The sequence below is a fragment of the Dasypus novemcinctus genome, chromosome 27 (genome assembly GCF_030445035.2).
Source record: "Dasypus novemcinctus isolate mDasNov1 chromosome 27, mDasNov1.1.hap2, whole genome shotgun sequence".
NCBI lineage: Eukaryota > Metazoa > Chordata > Mammalia > Cingulata > Dasypodidae > Dasypus > Dasypus novemcinctus.
This window is the reverse complement of record NC_080699.1, coordinates 20829551-20848930: the sequence shown is the minus strand read 5'-3', so window position 1 is coordinate 20848930 and position 19380 is coordinate 20829551. Positions and strand designations below refer to the sequence as shown.

General features: G+C 37.7%; 1 protein-coding gene across 7 annotated transcripts in view; it reads left to right on the top strand.

Moving 5' to 3' along the window:
- Positions 1 to 1702: 1702 nt before the first annotated feature.
- Positions 1703 to 19380, top strand: part of LOC101422329 (NXPE family member 1) — a 41783-nt gene continuing 24105 nt past the window's right edge. Inside the window, exons 1-5 of one of the 7 annotated variants that reach the window (XM_012528082.3) lie at positions 1703 to 1854; positions 8407 to 8653; positions 9478 to 9580; positions 9860 to 9887; positions 11202 to 11310. In XM_012528082.3, the coding sequence (XP_012383536.2) occupies positions 11212 to 11310 (99 nt within the window). In that variant the 5' untranslated portion in view covers positions 1703 to 1854; positions 8407 to 8653; positions 9478 to 9580; positions 9860 to 9887; positions 11202 to 11211. Of the gene's footprint in view, positions 1855 to 8406; positions 8654 to 9477; positions 9581 to 9859; positions 9888 to 10262; positions 10907 to 11201; positions 11311 to 14475; positions 14574 to 19380 lie in introns of those variants that run through there. The other 6 variants (XM_058289028.2, XM_012528083.3, XM_012528081.3 and 3 more) reach the window with 6 other exon arrangements.

Below are 19380 nucleotides of genomic sequence, written 5' to 3'. Positions count from 1 at the left end.
TGACATTATTCACAATTGCCAAAAGTTGGAAACAACCCAGGTGTCCATCAACAGATGAATGGATAAACAAACTGTGATCTATTCACATGATGGAAGATTATGCAGCTTTAAGAAGAAATGAAATCATAAAGCATAGGACAAATGGATGAACCTGGAGGACATTATGTTAAGTGAAGCAGGCCAGACACAAAAATACAAATACTGTATGATTGCATTACTATGAATGAACCAAATATACTGTGTAACATACTGCATAATTTTTTTTTAAATTTATGTATCTCCAGGACACTTAATTGAGAAATGTATGTTTTTATTCACCTGTGTTTTCTTTTTAATTGTTTATATTTTCAATGATTAAATGTACAAAAGAAAGTTTAGAAAGAAAGTCTAAACATAGGAATACAGTGCCTGGGAGGCAGAAGGAGCTCCAGGTAGGATGGGATATCCTAGGAACAAATTTATTATTGCAGAAACCCTTGGATCACTAGCCTATGAGTTTCTTCAGAGCAAGGATAGTATTTTTTATTCATGCTTATATCCCTAGCACCTAAACATAATAGATAAGGAAGTAAATATTGGATGAATAAATGAACAATCAATGGACACATATTGTGGACTATAATGGCTTAAGTTTTCATTGACATAAGCATTATCAAATTCATCAGTAAATATTACTGTCCACCTGCTATGCCAATGGTCTCAGATTCACAAAAGGAATATAGAGATATCAGAATCTCTGTATAAAATCTACCCTGGCTTTTCAAGCTCTACCCTGAAGACATTTCTACTATGACCTCCTGCCATGCCATATGTTTCCACTACCCTCTTTTCTTACTTTCCTCTATATCAGTTCTTCCCAAAACATGGTCCACAGACCAGCGCTAGTCCATAAATTGCTTCTTAGGCCCTCATTCATGTACTTAAAGAAACTGAGAGAGTAAGCATTTGAAACTTTCCAGGCAAGTTGACATTGCCATAACATTCCAGCAGATTTCTATTGTCTCTTCAAAAGTAGTGGTGGGTGGCAGTTTGGAAATTAAAAACACATATAAAGAACTTGTCTTTCATTACAGATAGTTTGAGAAGCATTGCACTGGGGCTATTAGCTGAGTACATGTCACTTGTGATCCTCAAAACCAAATCCTAGAAATAGGCACAAAGGTTTGGGCATCCAGGCCTAGAAAAGGAGATGAAGTTGGAGTATGTTTCAGAGTGAAGCTCTAGTCATGTGACAAAACTGAAGGTGCTGAGGGGTAAGGGCCTGAGGCATGGGAGACAAGCCTCCTCAGCAAGAAAAAGAATTGCACCCCTCTTTCTCTATCCCACAGAGAAATAATACTTCACCTTTTATTAGAGATTTTTTTCAAACCGATAGAAATATCTCCTGCACCCACCAGCTTGGTGTCCTTGACAACATGTGCTCTGATTTGGAGCTACCTTGAGATCCCAGGTTTTCAGAGGAAAGTCTACCCATACAGTAGAGCCATTAGGCGTATACTCACCCTACGATACCAAGGACTTTTGCTGTCTTAGAACTCAAGGACTTCCTTTCCCAAGGATCTCTGGATAACACCTGGGGAGAGACACAGAAATCATAAAAAGTTTCTGGGAAACACCCAGTTTGCAGAGCCTGTAGAAATATATTGTTATCTAATTGCACAATTCTTTATTGTCTCTCCAAATCTACGCCCCAAGATAATAATAAACCAACACAAGAATGACAGAGACTGATGGGGAAAAGAAATAAAGTGAAACACGTTCACAGACAAAGAGCACCGCCACAAGAGCCAGTTCAGAACTTACAGATACTTTTCCAACTACCCCAGTGAAGAAGAGGGAAAGACGTTAAAACAGGTGAGTAAGCAAAACTCCGGAGACACTGTCATTCTCTATGTCTAATCGGGTCTGTGGTCAGTGAGAGAGTGAAAAAAGCTAAGGAAAATAAATTAGAAAGACTGTCTTCTCTCCAGTAAGAGAAAGAACATGGAGTAATCAGAGGAAAAGAGTGGGAAACAAGAAGTGATAATGAGAGAAAAATGAATGGGCTCTCTTCCTGACATGGTAGGCTGGTTTTGACTGTGACATGACCCAAAGGGAATGGGTGCATCTACAGCCACTCAGCCTAACGTCTAGATGGAGAAAGGGGACTCGTGTCAAAAATATCTGTTTACAGTCCGTGATATGTCTTTGTCTTGTTTCATGTGAGGCATCATCTGGATGGGAAATACATAAATATACCACAGGAATTCAGAATATGGGAAGATAATGTGATCTAGAGTTGTTCTGGAAAGGTTTCTGTAAAGATGGGTCCTTGGTTGGGGAATGATTAGTTACAGACTTTGAAGGGGTGCTGAAGACAAGCCATCCTGGGTGGAGGCAGCGTGGTCATAAACAAAGGCAGAAATGCAGGAAGACTTTCTTATTTTTCTTTGCATATGTGTGTACCTTTGTTCATACTGTGTGTGCATATTTTAACTTATATAAATAATGCTGTGATAAAGATTCGTGATATTATGACTTTCATCGCTTTGCACTGTTTTTAAGAGCCCTCCATGCTATATGTAAATCAAAGAGTTGCCTCTAACTGCTGTAGAGCACCTCACAGTACTTATCAGTTTTCCTAATCATTTCGGAGTAATGCACGTTAAAGTCTATCTAAGTCCCCACAACAACACACACAAATATACAAACAAATGAAATAAAATGCTGCACATGAGAGTTTATGTTTCCGAATAAGAAGTTCTCTGTGATAGATCCAAATTGGACTATTTGAACTTAACGGTATAGGTATACCTAATTTCCAAAACCACTCCTTCCACACTGCTTTCAAAAATGGTTATATTAATTTGTACTCCCACCAACAGTACAATAGAGCTATTTTTTAAAATACCGTTATATTATGACCCAGTTTGGATTAACCCAACAACAGTAGAGTGGTTTAGCTTTGGAAAATCTATTATTGTAATTTATCACATTTTCAGGAAAAGGGAGAGAAATGATATAATCACCTCAATGAACCAGAAAAAGCCTTTAACAATAATTCAACTTCCATTAATAATTTGAAAAAAACATTTAGCAAACTGTGAATAGAAGAGAGATTCATTAATCTAATAGAAGGAATAAGAAATACCTAATCCCATTTGCATCAAACCACATACATTTGATCAAACATGGTGAATATTGAAATTAAAACAAGACAAAGTTGTCCAATATAGTCACTTCTAATCATTTTTGTACTAAATATGTGCTGATATAAAAACAGTATAAAAATAAATCACTTGCATTTCTGTAATCCAGCCACAAGCATTTAGAAAGTGGAATTAAAATGATACTATACATGTAGTATATACATATATATGCATATATATGTACACACACATACAATTTCTGCTTCCAAAAATAACAGCCCAACATGTATTAGAATAAATCTTTCCAGAACAACTAGATAGCTAGACAATTTTTTTAAATCTGTTAGTGGCATAAGAGAGCTACCAAGGCCTAGAGGACTTGAGAGGTCCAGATCCAGAATGAAAATAAGAGCAAAGGGTAATCAAGGAAGTAAAAGGAAAATGGAATAACACCTTCAAAGTCCTGACCAAAACAAAACAAAACAAAAACCTGTGGATCTAGAATTATATACACATGAACTGCATTCCTCAAAAATGAAAAGAAAAAATATAATTTTAAGAATATTTTTGGGAAGCAGATGTGACTCAAGCGATTGAGCTCCTGTCTACCATATGGGAGGTCCAGGGTTTGATTCCCGGGGCTTCCTGGAGAAGGTGAACTGGCCCTCATGGAGTGCTGGCCCACATGGAGAGCTGGCACAGCAAGATGATGCAACAGAAAGAGACACAGAGGAGAGACAATAAGAGACACAGCAGACCAGGGAGCTGAGGTGGTGCAAGAGATTGAGCACCTCTCTCCCACTCCAGAAGGTCCCAGGATCAGATCCTAGTGCTGCCTAAAGAGAAGACAGGTAGACACAGAAGAAAGCACAGTGAATAGACACAGAGAGCAGACAACGGGGGCAGGAGGGGGGTGAGGAATAAATAAATCTTTAAAAAAAGAGAGAGAGAATTTATTACTAAAGATTTTGACATACAGAAATACTAAAGGTAGGTCTTCAAGCAAAAAAAAAGTACTCCCAAATGACAGTACAGACATGCAAAAAAGAGTGAAAAGCAATAGAAAGGCACATTAAATGTGTAACTCTAAGTGAGAATGCATTATACGAAATAATAGTAATAATATATTGTGATGTTTTAAATATTTATAGAATTAAAATATCTGACATTAATAGCAACAAAAAAGTAAGGGTTTTGAATGTGAATGGACTTATAACTTTCTAAGGTCCTTCAGTTTGTAGGAATTACTGAAAGTGCCCATTTACATTAGACCTCATTAAATCAAAGATGCACGATGAAATATCTAAAATGGAGTAGACAAATGTATAATTCATAAGCTAACTGAGGTAGAAATGGAATCTTTTGTAATAAAAGCAAGTCAAAGGATGAGAGAAATGGAATAGAAAACAGGTGGGACAAATAAAAACCAAGTAGTAAGTTAAAATTACACAGATATATCAGTAATGATATTAAATGTAAGTAGACTAGGAAGACCCAGTTGCCATCATAGCAGAAAGCTTATATGGGACTTTCTCATAAATGACAGTACTGAACTCTGGGAAAAAATGTTAAAAAAACAATTATTTGAAAAAATATACTAAAAGAAAAAAAGAAAAAAGAGAAAGAATGAAAAAAACACAATTATTTGAAAACACTAGAGAAGAGCCCGAAAAAAAACTGGTAGAAACTGGAGGAGATAAGAATTCAAAGAAGGGAATCATCCTGGGTGAGAGACCACACTTCAGCGGCTTTTCACCTGAGCATGTGCCTTGTCTATAGTGTACAGGGCACCTTAAACCCAAGCAGAAAACTGCAGACCTATGGCTCATGGGTGTCAGATGACAAAGTGCAAGGCAGTAAAGTGGCTAGAAGCTGAGTAGAGAAATCTCAGGGAGGAGAGAGGCTCAGAGAGAAGAGCCCCCAAATGCGGGTATAAACTCTGAGAACCCTAGCAGAAAACAGTAGCCTGAAATAGTCATGTAGGGATTTCATCTATTGCTCTTGCCGACGGGGAAATTACAAACTGAGTTGTAAAGCAACAAAAGCATTTATGTGAGGTCTCAGAATTACAATTCGGGAGCAGACGTTCAGATAGCAACCCAAACTGTGTCCTGTCTTGGGACTTCCAAGCCAGGGTCTTTAAAGAAACAGCTCTTTGTAAAGAAGTATGATTGGTGGATGTTGGGAGGTGGCGGCTTTCCAAATGTCCTTCAAGTTAGACAGTTGAATGAATTTTTTATCTTGTAGTTATTTCATGGCATCCGGATGTCCTCAGACACATTGCTACTTGGAGTTTGGAGATCTCGGCAGTTTGTGAGATCTGGCTGAGACATTCATAAGAGTAACCTCCTGAATGGCCTCCCAACTCCATTTAAAATCTCCTCACCATAGGAACTCCATTTTGTTTTATCTCTTTTCTCACCCATGGCAGGGGACAGAGTTTAGAGTCTGAGTCACAGAAGGTAAAGAGGTTTTTATAAAAAGCTTGGACTTTCCAAAGACTCACCTCAAAATACATAAAACCAAGTCTCCACACGTTAAAAGTGAGAGAGAAACTACATTCATGAATTGTTAAAATAGCAAATTTATTTATAGATTAAAAGAAATAAATTCTGACAGGCTTTTTCTGTAAATGAGGTTTTTTTTAAAAGTTAAACATTTACTACAGTCCACCAGTCATGTCAGTCTTGGGTATTTACCCAAGGAAATGAAAATATTTGTCCATACAGAGAACTACATAGGAATATTCACAGCAGCTCTAGGCACAATAGCCCCAAACTGGAAACAACCTAAACGTTCATCAGCTGATGAATGGATAAGAATATGACAATATACCCATACATATCCATACATAAACCCACTGAGCATACCACAACTCAAGAATAAAAAGGAACGACATGGACTAAGAGAGAGTGTAAACTACAACGTAAACTATAATCTATGTGGTGTAGCAGTGCTCCAAAATGTACTCATCAAATGCAATGAATGTACCACACTAATGAAACAAGTTGATGTGGGAGGAGTGGGGGGTGTGAGGAATGGAGTATATGGGAATCTCTCATATTTTTTAATGTAACATTTTGTGTGATCTACATATTTTTAAAAAAAGGATAATAAAAATATAATAAGAAAAAAGAAAGAAAAGGAACAGCATACTGACACATGCAACAACATAAATGAATCCTCAAAAACATACTGAGTGAAAGAAGTCAGACACGAAAGAGTACATTCTGCATGATTTCATTTATATGAAACTCTACAAAACGAATCTAATTTATAGTGCCAGACACCAGATCAATGGTTGTCTGGGGCCAGAAGCGAGGGTGGTGCAGGAATACAAAATTGGCTGGGAAAAGGAACAAGGAAACTTTGTTGGGTAATGGAAATAGTCTACATGTTGATTGTCATAGTTACAAGGTGTATGCATTTTCAACCCTCATAAAACTGCATGTTTATAAGGCCTACATTCTTATGCTATGTAAATTATACTTCACTAAAGTTAATTTTTAAAAAATTACTGTAGCAGTTCCTAGGCAGCAATTCACATGATCTGAAGTAGGCAGTGGTGGTGGTCTTAGGAAAAGGACCATGGATTCAAGAGATATTGAATAGGTAGATAAAGGTAGGCTGAATTGCAGAAGGAAGGAAGGAAGGAAGGAAGGAAGGAAGGAAGGAAGGAAGGAAGGAAGGAAGGAAGGAAGGAAGGGAGGGAGGGAGGGAGGGAGGGAGGGAGGGAGGGAGGGAGGGAGGGAGGGAGGGAGGGAGGGACATCTTCTACCAGTGGTCTTAACCTGAGTCTATGGACCCCCCAAATGGGCCCATGGATTGAATTAAAGAGGTCTTTGAACTTGAATGGCAAAAAAAATTGCATCTTTACTTTCACTAATCTCTAAATGAAACTTAACAATCCTTCCTTCAATTATGAACAGTAACAAACAAATCACAATAGTACTAGGAGAACCTGTGGCTTAGTCACCAATTGAAATCACAGGTATTTTCATTTCACTATACAATTATTGCCAATAATGTGAAATATCATTCATACTACTGAAATGATTCATAAATATTTGGTCTGCTGCTAAATCATGTAAATTAGTCTGTTAGTCAAGAATTACTATATCACAAATTAAGTTATTTAAAATATTGATAACATTACTTGAATGTAATTGTTTTTTATTATAATTTTATAGAAATATTAATTGTATTGAAAAGCATCTTTTGGAAAAGAGGTCTAAAGACTCCATCAAACTGCCAAAGGGCCCATGTTACAAAAGTGTTTTAAGACCTCCCTGTTCTAGGATATTGTCCTCTCCTCCTTGACTAAAGCTAGGCTGCTGCCCATGTCTAATTTCAGTGGGTTGGAGGAAGAAAGAGAGCATGGAGGAGGTAGCCTACGTCCTTAAGGAAAAGCTCAAGCAGTAGCACATATCACTTCTGTTTACATTCCATTTCACAGAATTGAGTCTCTTGGCCAAAGACAATGGAGGCTGTGAAGCATTGTTCATCTGGGCTGCCATGAGCCCAGCTACATTTCTGTCACTACTGATGAAAGGGACAGCTAGCAGTCTCCACACATTGAAGCAGTAGTGTCTGAGAATAACTGGATATGAGTATAAGGTGGACATGGCCAGGTTTCTGATTGGTGGTATCATTCAAAAAGATAGAGGAAGGAAGAGAGAGAGGACATACTGAAGAAGGGAACAGTCCACGTGGACATGTACAATTTGAGATTCCTGTGAGCATGTGTGTACTAACAAACCTGCTCCCCAAGAAAAAGAAATAAATGAAACTGAGGCAGGTTAGTTTGGGGAATGAGAAGATGAAGCTAAAACCTGGCAGAAGAACATGACTGTGAAACACATGGCCATGGAGTTCTACCTGGAAATACCCTGAGAGAAATACCTCACAAGAAGGCTGCTGGAAGAAGCCCACGAGAAGCCCCATGTGAAACAAGATTTCATCTGGAATCAAGGAAAAGCCTCAGATATGCTCAAGGAGTCTTATCATTGTGCCCCCCACCAGGGGATTGATGGGGGGGTAATCAATCAAAACAGCAAACAGCTGGGACCACTCCCTCCAAGCATTAACAAGGGGAGGAATAATTAATGGTTGAAAAAGCAAGTGTAGAGGCTCAATTGCCACTTCTCTGCCTGAACCAGCTCACAAGTACACCTGGGAATTTATAATCTGTTATGTTCCATTTCTCTTCTCTTCTCTCATGTCCTTAATAAACTACTGGCCTAGCTAAACCATCATATTCTTAAATTCTTTTATATAGCATAGCCAAGAACCTAGAGGAAATCCGGAAACAAAACCTGTTTGGAGTGTTTACTGATTTCCATAAGGTAAACAGACAAATGTGGCTGATTTCAAGCCACCAACAGGACTTTACCGAACTGGAACTTGGGAAGAGCTGTGCGCAATGTGTTCTCATAAGCTGGGGTGAGCCGGCTCCAGCACAGCTCGGCCTGTGAGGATTTCCAAGTAGAGACGTGCTAAAGACATTTGGATATACAGAGCTGAAGGTAAGATATAGAATCTGGGTGAGATAGTGATTTCAGAATCAATAATATTATCTGGTGATAAGGGTCCAAGAATAATTCTGATTTGGAGTTCTTTGTAATTTAGGCAAATGTGATTGAGAATAAGGATTGAAATTATTCTCTAGGTATACAGAGGATGGGATTATTTTGTTTCTAAGACCTTGCCATCGGTAAAATACCTTCTTTGATAGAATCACACAGGTCACCCTTAGTTGAGCCAACTCTAGCCAAAATTGGTTGTGTCAGTAAAAGTATTAGACCAGGGACATAAGCAATAGAAGCAGCTGTTTGCCAGGAGCGAGACTGGTGGTACACATACTTTTGGAGGGGCTTGCTACAACAGCAGGCTGTGGGAACAGAGGGTCAGGGCACAACAGAAACTTTCAGCAAATGATTTCTTTATTGAACATAGCAAAGAGTCCAGGAAGGGCAAATCACCTTGTCACTTACATGGAAGAAATCCCATCACGGCTGCTTAGCGTGTGTTTGTGACTTCCCCAGAGAAAGAGGTGGGGTAGGTGAGTTCTGGGAGAAGGCCACTTAACAGATGTCTGTTTCCCCAACACTATTTGTAATTCACAGTGGTTGGGTTCCCCCTGAGGTGACTGCACACAAAGCAAATCTCCTTTAGGGTGTCCATCAGTTAAGGAAGGAACACTCAAGTCGATGGATACAGCACAGTGCACATGTTATATAACAAAAATATGTATCATGGACTAGGGGAGCACAGAGGAATAAACGATTAACTACAACTGTTGGTATCAGGCACACATTCAAATGATGCACAGGAATTTTCCCATTTCCAGGTTTCTCAGGGAGCACGGGTTAGTGCGGGAGGCGAAGTGGAGGAAGAGGCGAGGACTTCTGGCGGAACAGTACAGCTAAGGCCTCGGGGCAGGGGAGAAGAAGGTTGGTTCCCAGAGCAGCAAGACTTTGGCCCTCTACTACAGGATGCTAATGCTACATAAATGTTCATTTAATTAATTTTATCAGTTCTCTTTACTTCAGTCTACTCCTTTGTACCTGACACATATTGAGTAACTATTAAATTTTCAAGTAAATCAATAGACAGGATAATCTTGAAAGTCTATAAAAGGAGGTTGAGAGTCTAAGATTCATGAAAATGCAGTCATAATCATTTTTATTTTTAAAAATTGCTGAAACTTATCTAAATCCATTACTTTCTAGGTAAGGAAAAAGGACCAAACCAGATATTGTAAGTCACGTGTTATAAAATTCACTTAAAAATTAGAAAACTTGGGTCACTCTCCTAGTGGGGATGGGGAGCAGGGAATTCAGAGTAAGCCCTTGACTCTGCTATTGAACGTGCTGTTTTTACATTCTGGAGGTAGAAGTTTAATTGGTCTGAAAAACAGGACTCTTATTTGAAATTCATTCATTTGACAAATAACTATGCTTGTGCAACACTGTGCTAGGTACTGAGAACACAATACCAAGTGTAATACATTATTCTAGTTCTTTAGTAATTGACAGTCTTTTTTTTCCCAAAGATTTATTTATTTCTCTCTCCTCCCCCCCCCCCCCCAATTGTCTGCTCTGTGTCCATTTGCTGAGCTTCTGTGACCGCTTCTATCCTTATCAGCGGCACCGGGAATCTGTGTTTCTTTTTGTTACATCACCTTGTTGTGTCAGCTTTCCGTGTGTGCGGTACTATTCCTGGGCAGGCTGCACTTTCTTTCGCGCTGGGTGGCTCTCCTTATGGGATGCACTCCTTGCGCATGGGGCTCACCTACACAGGGGACACCCCTGTGTGGCACAGCTCTCCTTGTGTGCATCAGGACTGTGCATGGGCCTGCTCCACACGGGTCAAGGAGGCCCTGGGTTTGAACTATGGACCTCCCATGTGGTAGGCAGACGCTCTATCTGTTGAGCCAAGTCTGCTTCCCAATCAACATACTTTTGGCAGTCATAAAGTAAACAGAGGAGCGGTTGTTGCTCAAGCAGTTGAGTGCCTGCTTCCCACATGGGAGGTTCCCGTTTCAGTCCCTGGTGCCTCCAAAAAAACCAAAAACAAATGAGCAAACAAATGAAGAAACCAACTCAGGGGAACCAATGTGGCTCAGTGGTTGAGCACCAGCTTCCCACCCAGTTAACAGGGCCACTTTCTTTAAGAACATTTCACAGATTATCTTTTGTAATTCAATAGTGTTCTTGTTTATTCTTCCCCAAAAGACATTCTGATGGAGTAGTTTTCCTGCTTCTCATGCAATTGTGGTAAGTGATATGACTGAGAAAATAGGGAGCACAGTAAAAGAGCACATGAGGCATCTGACCCCTCTCCTTCAGGGTTAAGGAAAAAGAAAGCAACCAGCCCTCCACACGTGGATATAGAATAGTCAGTAGGTGGACAAACAAGCTGGCCGTGAGTTGCTCATGGGAGGAAAAGAGGAGAGCGGTTCACAAGAGAAGAGCATCCCAGCAGCAAATAACAAGATAAAAGTAAAAGGCAAGGTGAGCATAGAGGGATTCACCTCTCACGTGGTTCCCTCTCTTGTGTCGTCTCTCCTAGGACACTCATCATGTTCTCAAATACGATGCTTCGAAAAATTCTGGTGATGTTGATGTCTTTATTGGTGGTCGCCTGGGTCCATTTTATCATGTATCCGGAATCCACAGGGGTAAGAATAGTTTTCTCCCACCTGACTCAAAGCCCCTGCATGAGTGACCTGTCTCAGGTGGGTCCCAGTCAGGCAATCCTTTCCCTGCTTTCTGACTCTTACCCTGCTCGGCCTTCTCTCCTTCTCTACCTAATTTCTCAGAGAACTGTGGGCACTGGCTATCTCCATTTCCTTGCTTCCCATTCATCCTCAATCCATTCTTATCAGTACTACCTCCAACATACCCACAAATGGCCGTGGTTAGGCCAGCAATAACTTTCTTGTCACTAAATCCAAGTGCATATACAATTTGGCCACATAATCTAGACTCTTTATTTTGAATATTATCTCCTGTGTCATACAAAAGTTATTTTTTAAGTAACACAGTTGCCCTTATTGTTTCTGAATGTCATGTCGTAATTAGAAGTTTTTCCCATTCTAGGGTTACACATGTTCTTATTTTTTTGCATGTATCATTCCATTGTTTATATTTTAAATATCTGATCCATTTGGAATTTATCCTGTCGAATGGTATGCGTTAGGGAGCTAATTTCACCTTTTTCCATAAGGCTGTCCAGTTATCTCAGTCCCTACTGATTGCAGTGCTGTCTATATCACATACTAAATTTGCATATACAATGAGATATATTTCTGATTTTCTGTTCTGATTCTATCCCATTGTCTTTTTAATTCATGCATCAATACTACACTATTTTAATTACAGAGACTTTTCAAGTAAATTTTAATGTCTAGTAGGACTAACCACTACCCATACTCACCACCCCTGCTCTTTTTTTTTTTAATCCCCTCAAAGCATTTTGGACACTTTTTCCTATTTTTTTCTCCAAGTGAGGTTTATAATTGGCCTCTCTATCTCCAGAAAATATTGATGCTACTTTTACTGTAATTGTGTTAAATGTGTAACTTAACATAAGGAAAAACAGCATCTTTATGATGTTTTTCTATTCCTCATATAAGTCCTAGACAGTTCATAATTTTATGTTAAAGATATACCTAAGTACTATGTTGTCATTTTCTATCATATATGGGGTCATCTCTTCTATATATCCTTTCTCTGGATTTTGTATATATATACATTAAAGATTTTGTGTGTGTATATATACATAAATATATACAAAATATTTTGTTTTTACCTAAAGTCCTTTTTCTGTTTCGAAAACCCATCTAGGACACCACATTACATGTAGCTGTCTTGTCTCCTTAGGCTTCTCTAGATGGTGACATTTCTCAGACTTTCCTTGTTGCAGATGACCTTAACAGTTTTGAGGAGTGCTGGTCAGATATTTTGTAGAATGTCCTCCACTTTAGTTTGTCTGATATTTTACTCAGGGTTAGCTAGAGGTTATCAGTTTTTAGACAGAAGTCTTCAGAGGTAAAGTGCCACTCCCATCATACCCTATCAAGAGTCCAATGTGTCCATTCTTTCTGCCAATACCACACTCTCTTGATAATGGTAGCTTTATAGTAAGTCTTAAAATCAGGCAATGTGAGCCCCCAACTTTGTTCTTTTTCAAAATTGAGTGTTATTCTAGATCCTTTGCCTTCCCATACAAAGTTTTAGATTCAATATCTATGAAGAATTTTGCTGAGATTTGACTGAGTGTATTAAGACAATAGATCAAATTGGAAAGAAATCACATCTTTACTATATTGAGCCTTCCAATCCTTGAACATGGAATATCACTCCCCTTATTTATATCTTCTTTTATTTCTCATCAGTGTTTTGTTTTCCACATACAGAACCTGTACATGTTTTATTAGATGTATACCCAAGTACTTCATTTAAGGGGTGGGGGGGAGTGATATTGTAAATGGCAATATTTTATTTCAAATTCTAGTTGTTCATTGCTGATATATAAATAATCATTTGGCTTTTGTGTATTGACATTGTAGATCACTACCTTGCTATAGTCACTCATTAGTTCAGGAGTTTTTTGGTGCATTCTTCAGGGTTGTCTACATAGGCATTCATGTCATCTGAAAATGACAGTTTTATTTCTTGCTTTCTAATCTGTGTACCTTTTTATTTCTTTTCCTTGTCTTATTGCTCTACCTAAGACTTCAAGTTCAATGTTGGATAGGAGTGGTAAGAGAGGACATCGTTGCTTTGTTCCCAATCTAAGGGAGAAAGTGTTTGATTTCTCTCCATTAAGTATCAACCTTTTACTTAATGAAGAAATGAAATTTAACATCTTTTACTCAGTGCTTTAAGTATGTCTCTTGTATACAGAATAGTTTTGGATTTTGCTTTGTTAACTAATAAGAAAACATTTTTACTGATGGTATAAAGACATTTATATGAATTGAATATGATAAATATATTTGGTCCTAGTTCCAATACAATGTTTTATGTTATAATCACATATATTCATGTTTGATTTGCTCTTTCTATTTTTGAGTTCTTTTTTCTGTTATTTAGGAAAGTTTACATCTTTGTTCTAATGCTTAACTTTGTAATAATCCCTTATATTACCCTCCCTTTTTATTTTGATCAATTTCTATTGGCTCCTTATAATGAGCAATAAATTAGCCTGCAATCTCTTTAATCTCTTTTGCCCCTGTATTAGTCAGCCAAAGGGGTGCTAATGCAAAATACCAGAAATTGGTTGGTTTTTATAAAGGGCATTTATTTGGGGTAGGAGCTGACAGATACCAGGCCATAAAGCATAAGTTACTTCCCTCACCAAAGTCTATTTGGAGCAAGATGGCTGCTGACACCTGCGAGGGTTCAGGCTTCCTGGATTCCTTTAAAGTCCTTGTGTGGTAAGTTCAACATCTAGGTTATTTTAGGTTTGGCTTCCATTGACTGTCTTTTCCCTTGAGAAGGATCACATTTTCCTGTTTGGGCTACGTTGAGTAATTTTTACTCAACATGTTCTAGGCATCATGACCATTATATTGTAGAGACTGTGGATTCTGTTATACTCCTTAGGTGTCTGTTGATGTTTTTGTTGTGGCAGGCAATTAACATGGTCACTCTCAAACTATGAACTCTGTCTCACATGTGGTTGGCGGCAACTCAAATATTAGTCAAGTTCTTTTAGCTTTCAATGTAAACTGATTTGTGTCGACTCCACATGTGTGTTTCAGAGGTCAGCTAGAGATATGAGCAGATATAATATTCAGAATTTGACATGTGCCTTTCTCTTGCTCTCTGCTTTCTAGGGCACCCCTCTTTTCCAATGACTTGGTTGTCATAGGCTCTGTTCTCAGAGCCCGAGAAAAAACTACAGGAAATGTAGTTTAGGCCTGAAAATCAAATGGTGAGTTTCTCTTGGTGCTTTAGCCACTGCATGATGTTCCTGTGACCTTTACTCAGGCCAGAGCAAAAACAGGAAACTCACCTCTTAATGACTTTCTTCCAAGTTTCATCTCCCCTCCAAAATGCGCCTACTTTTATTCACTTTCCATAGCCTAAATGGAGTTGGGTTGTTCTGTTTTTTTTTTTCCTTTGGGGGGGGATACAGATTTTGTTCACAGTAGATAATTATCATCAGAAAGAGAGGCAGTCTGTTACAAGTTACATGTCCATATCTTCAGCAGAAATCTTTTTTTGTTTTTTTTAAATTATTTTTCACAATTTTTTCTTATCCATCCTCTTTCTTTTTTCCAATAGGTACCCACTCCATAGAATTTAATCTCAAAGCATTCCAACTCTTATGCAACACATACATTTTGATATATATGTGTCCTTGAAAGATGTATAATGCTCTGTTAGCATGTATATTTATTTTAATTTACATAAATGGTTTTTTACTTTTTTCATTCACAATTGATTTTTGAGATCTAATTGTGTTGCTATATATAAAACTAATTCATAGTCTCTGATAGCTGCATGTATTCTGTTATATGCATATACAAAGTAACTCATCCATCCTGTTCCTAATGCACTCAATTACAGGATAAAAAATTTTATACATATTTTCTTGGTAAATCTGAGTGACAGTTTCTCTGGAATATATACCCAGATTTCCCTTATTTGAATTTTCAGTTTATGTCCTGTGTCCATATTTATATTGGGGTTATTGAAATTTTCTTTTTTATTTTCAGTAGTATCTTTTAATTTTAGATAGTAGTTTCTTTCAATTTTTAGATGTTGCATCTATTTATCCCAGTCTATCATGTATCTGTTAACCTTGATTTGGTGATCTTTATTAAATAAAACTTTTAATTTTGAAGAAATTGGATATATACACATTTTTCTTTATGTATTATGCTTTTATGACCTTCCTGGTCTGAAGTCATAAAGTATGCATTTCTATATATTGTACTTGTTACTTTAATATTCATTAAAATTCACTAATTCATTTGGACCTTTCTATGTGGCATGTGGTAGGAATTTTTTTTATTTTTTCTATATAATGAGACAATACTCCCAAGACAGTTTACTAAAAAGAATTTCCTAATTTGTGATGTTACCATTAACATATTCCATATTGCCTTATATAAGCATGTTTGTTTCTGGGGTATCTATCCTATTTGATTGGTCTCTGTTTGACACTGAGCATGTAAAATACTACAGGATTACTATAATTTATGAATTAGTATTATTATTTTAAAGTTACTAGCTATTCACAGACTATTAGGCTCCAAAAAATTTTTACACTCAGTTCATAAGAGTCCCTCTCCCTCTTTGGATTTTTTTTTTTTTTTTTAGTTTTTTTTAAAGAAGTTTTAGATTACATAAATGTTACATAAAAAATATAGGGGATTCCCATATGACCCTCCTTCACCCCCTCCCACACTTTCCTGCATTAACCACTTCTTTCATTACTGTGGTACATTTGTTAGAATTGATGAACACATACTGAAGCATTGCTACTAACTGTGGACTACAGTTTACACTATAATTTACAGTTAGTCCTGCACAATTTTATAGTTATGAAAAAATATATAATGGGCCTATATCCATCATTGCAGTGTCATGCAGGACAATTGCAATGTTCTGAAAATGCCCCATATTACACCTATAATTACCTCTCCCTCCTTTCAGAACCTCTGGTGGCCACCACCTTTATATCAATGATAAAAGTTCTTCCATTGCTAGAGTAATAATGAATCTATAAAGAATAATAAGTCTACTTTTGTCTATCCTTCATTACACAGTCTTGATGATTTGGGGATAGTGATGCCCACTCTCTTTCTAATTGAAATGGTACTTAGATCTCATGGGGCAGATGGATGGAACTATCTTGCTTGCAGTTGCAGACACTCTCTGTTTCTTGGGATGGATGTTGTCCATCATCATTTCCTTGTTAGTTTTCCTGGGTGACTCCAATGAGCTGAAGGGTAGGTATTGTAAGTCTGCTGAGATTCAGGGCTCAACTGGCACATGAACAGACCAAAGATTTAAGTCTCTGGGACATATATTTAATAAGTATAGTGCTAATTACAGGTTCAAATAAAAGGGGCAGAAGAACCTTGTGTAGGGAAACTGTAAATTAATTCAACTCTGTTACATTGGGGAGCATAAATTCTACAGTAAGGCCCACTGACAGGGTGCTGAATTCCTGAGCTTGTCTTCCCTGCTTGTAGTGTCTGGATCTTTAGAGCCTTCAGGAGCCCTGCTGTTTGAGGCACTGTTTACTGTGGCAGTAAATGAGATGCTGCTGAGATGTGCATAAACTTAACCTCTGGAATGACCTCCCGACTTACTTTGAAACTTCTTAGCCATAAAAACTAATTTGTATTTAATATTTCCCCCTTTGGGTCAAGGTCTTTTGCCAGTTTCATTGCTAGTTGGCACTTGGTAATAATCCCTCAGTGCCAAGGAGGTTCATCCCCGGGAATCATGTCCCATGTCAGTGGGGGGAAGGTAGTGTATTTATATGCTGAGTTTGACTTAGAGAGAGGCCACAGTTAAGCAACAAGGAGATTTCAGGAGGTAACTAGTGTGATATTATGCATATAATACTAGGCTAAGTTTCAGTTTCACAAGAAAAGTCTCATAAGTACAATTATCAATATAAGGACCTGGCATAATGGTCTGTCTTCCTCCACTAGGCACTGAACTTGTACTTGGGGGATTCTTGCCATTCTATTAGAGAATGTATCAGGTTTCCCCAGGATGGGAATTCTATATTCTTTTGGTTATTATATCGGTCTCCACCCACTGAGACAATGCCCAATGAACATTTGAACATATTCATATGCCCTAAGTGCATCCTTCACCACACTTACCCCCATCACCAACCCCTGCATCAGTGATCCTCCCCGTCACAGTTGTGACCCTTCTGTATCCAAAACCTCTCCAAAAGCAAAGCCAACAAAATCACCAAATAAAATTAATAAGAAAATGAAATAATAATTTTTAAAAATAACAAAATACAAAAAATTTTTTGAATATAAAAATTTTTTAGAAATTGTGAATTTCCTCACTGTAAGATCTGTTGTCTTAAGTGTACAGTGACAATTTCTTCCATATACCCCCAGTGTCTTCTTTTTTTTTTTCATTTTATCTTCAAATAAGCTTTAGGTTACAGAAAAGTCACATAGAAAATATAGGGGATTTTCATATACCCAATATACTTCCCCTTTTCCACTCTCCCCTATTAATAACATTTTACATGCTGATGGTTACAATTGATGTAAAAACATTAAAGCATTGCTATTAACCATGGTCAATGGTTTACATTATGGTTTACATTTTGAAACTTACACTTTTACAGGTTTTGATGAAATTTAAAATGGCTTGTATCCATTATTGCAAAAACATGCAGAACAATTCTAATGCCCTAAAAAATGCCCTATGTTTCACTACTCTATTCTTCCTTTCCCCTCTCCTCGGAATCTATGGTAACCACTAAGTTTCAATGTTCGAAAAATAAGATTCATAGTTACTTGCAATAATATCGAGGGCTAGACATATTAGTCTGTTTTATTTTATTAGGCACTGCCTATGTTTTCGAGGAATTCTTGTCCCTCTAGTTGAGAGCATAGCAGGACTCCCCAAAATAGGAATATAGTATTTTCTTCTTTATTGTGTGGGTCTCCACTCACTGACACACTATGACATGATGAACACATATTCCATATTCCATAGAAGCATGCCCCAGGTATGCCCTGTTCCGTATGTACCCCCACACCCGATGCCCTACACCAGTAACCCTACTCTGCCATATTTGCCAAAAGAACATTCCCAACATTGTAGTTTTAACCACAGACCTGCAAATCCCCAGAGTTCACCTGCTCCTTCCTCCAACCCTCCCCCTAGTTACATGGATAATACAGTCCAACCCCCCACCCTACTCCGCCTCACAGACCAGCATTGCCGAACCCAATTACATCACTGCACCACTCTCACACCCGTCCACTGCCCAATCACACCTCTCCACCTTATCATAGATTTTCCCTCTGAGGATTTTATTAGAAATACACAGAATTCTCTAATTACTTTAAGGGAAAATAAAAGATTGCAGAATATTAAAACCTCCAACATTACAAAGTGGTATAGCTCTTCATTCAATCTGGTCTATTTAAAATGTCTTTAAAAGAGTTTTAAAATGCCTCCATAATTTAGTCTTTCTGAAGATTAGACTTAGTAGTCTAGGATCACAATGTAATAGTCTTCCTTTGCTGAACTGATTATATTGTCAATTCATTTAAAAACTTTTGATTATAAGCTTGGGTTTGAAATCATTTGAAAGTTTTTGGTTTTAATGAAGTCCCATTTACCTGGGTTTTTTTCCTTCACTTTTTGCTTGTTCCTTGGTAAAATCAAATAAACCATTGTCTAACACACCCACATACACACAAAATGCCCCTATATAGGTTTTATTCACTTTTATCAGGCTAAAAACTGGACACTTTGCAGCTTTAGTTGTAATTGTGAAAGAGAGTCTGTTTTTCTATTGTATTTTCTAGTCAATTAGTACTGGTATATAGAGAAATGCTATGATCTTTACAAGTTTATTTTGTATCCAGCTCCTTTCTGACTTTCTTAATGCTAACAATTCACTAACTCCATTTGATTTTCTACACAGACAATCACAACAACTGCAAAAAGTAAAATAAAATAAAGAAGAAAGGGGAGCAGATGTGGTTCAAGCCTTTGAGCACCTGCTTCTCACA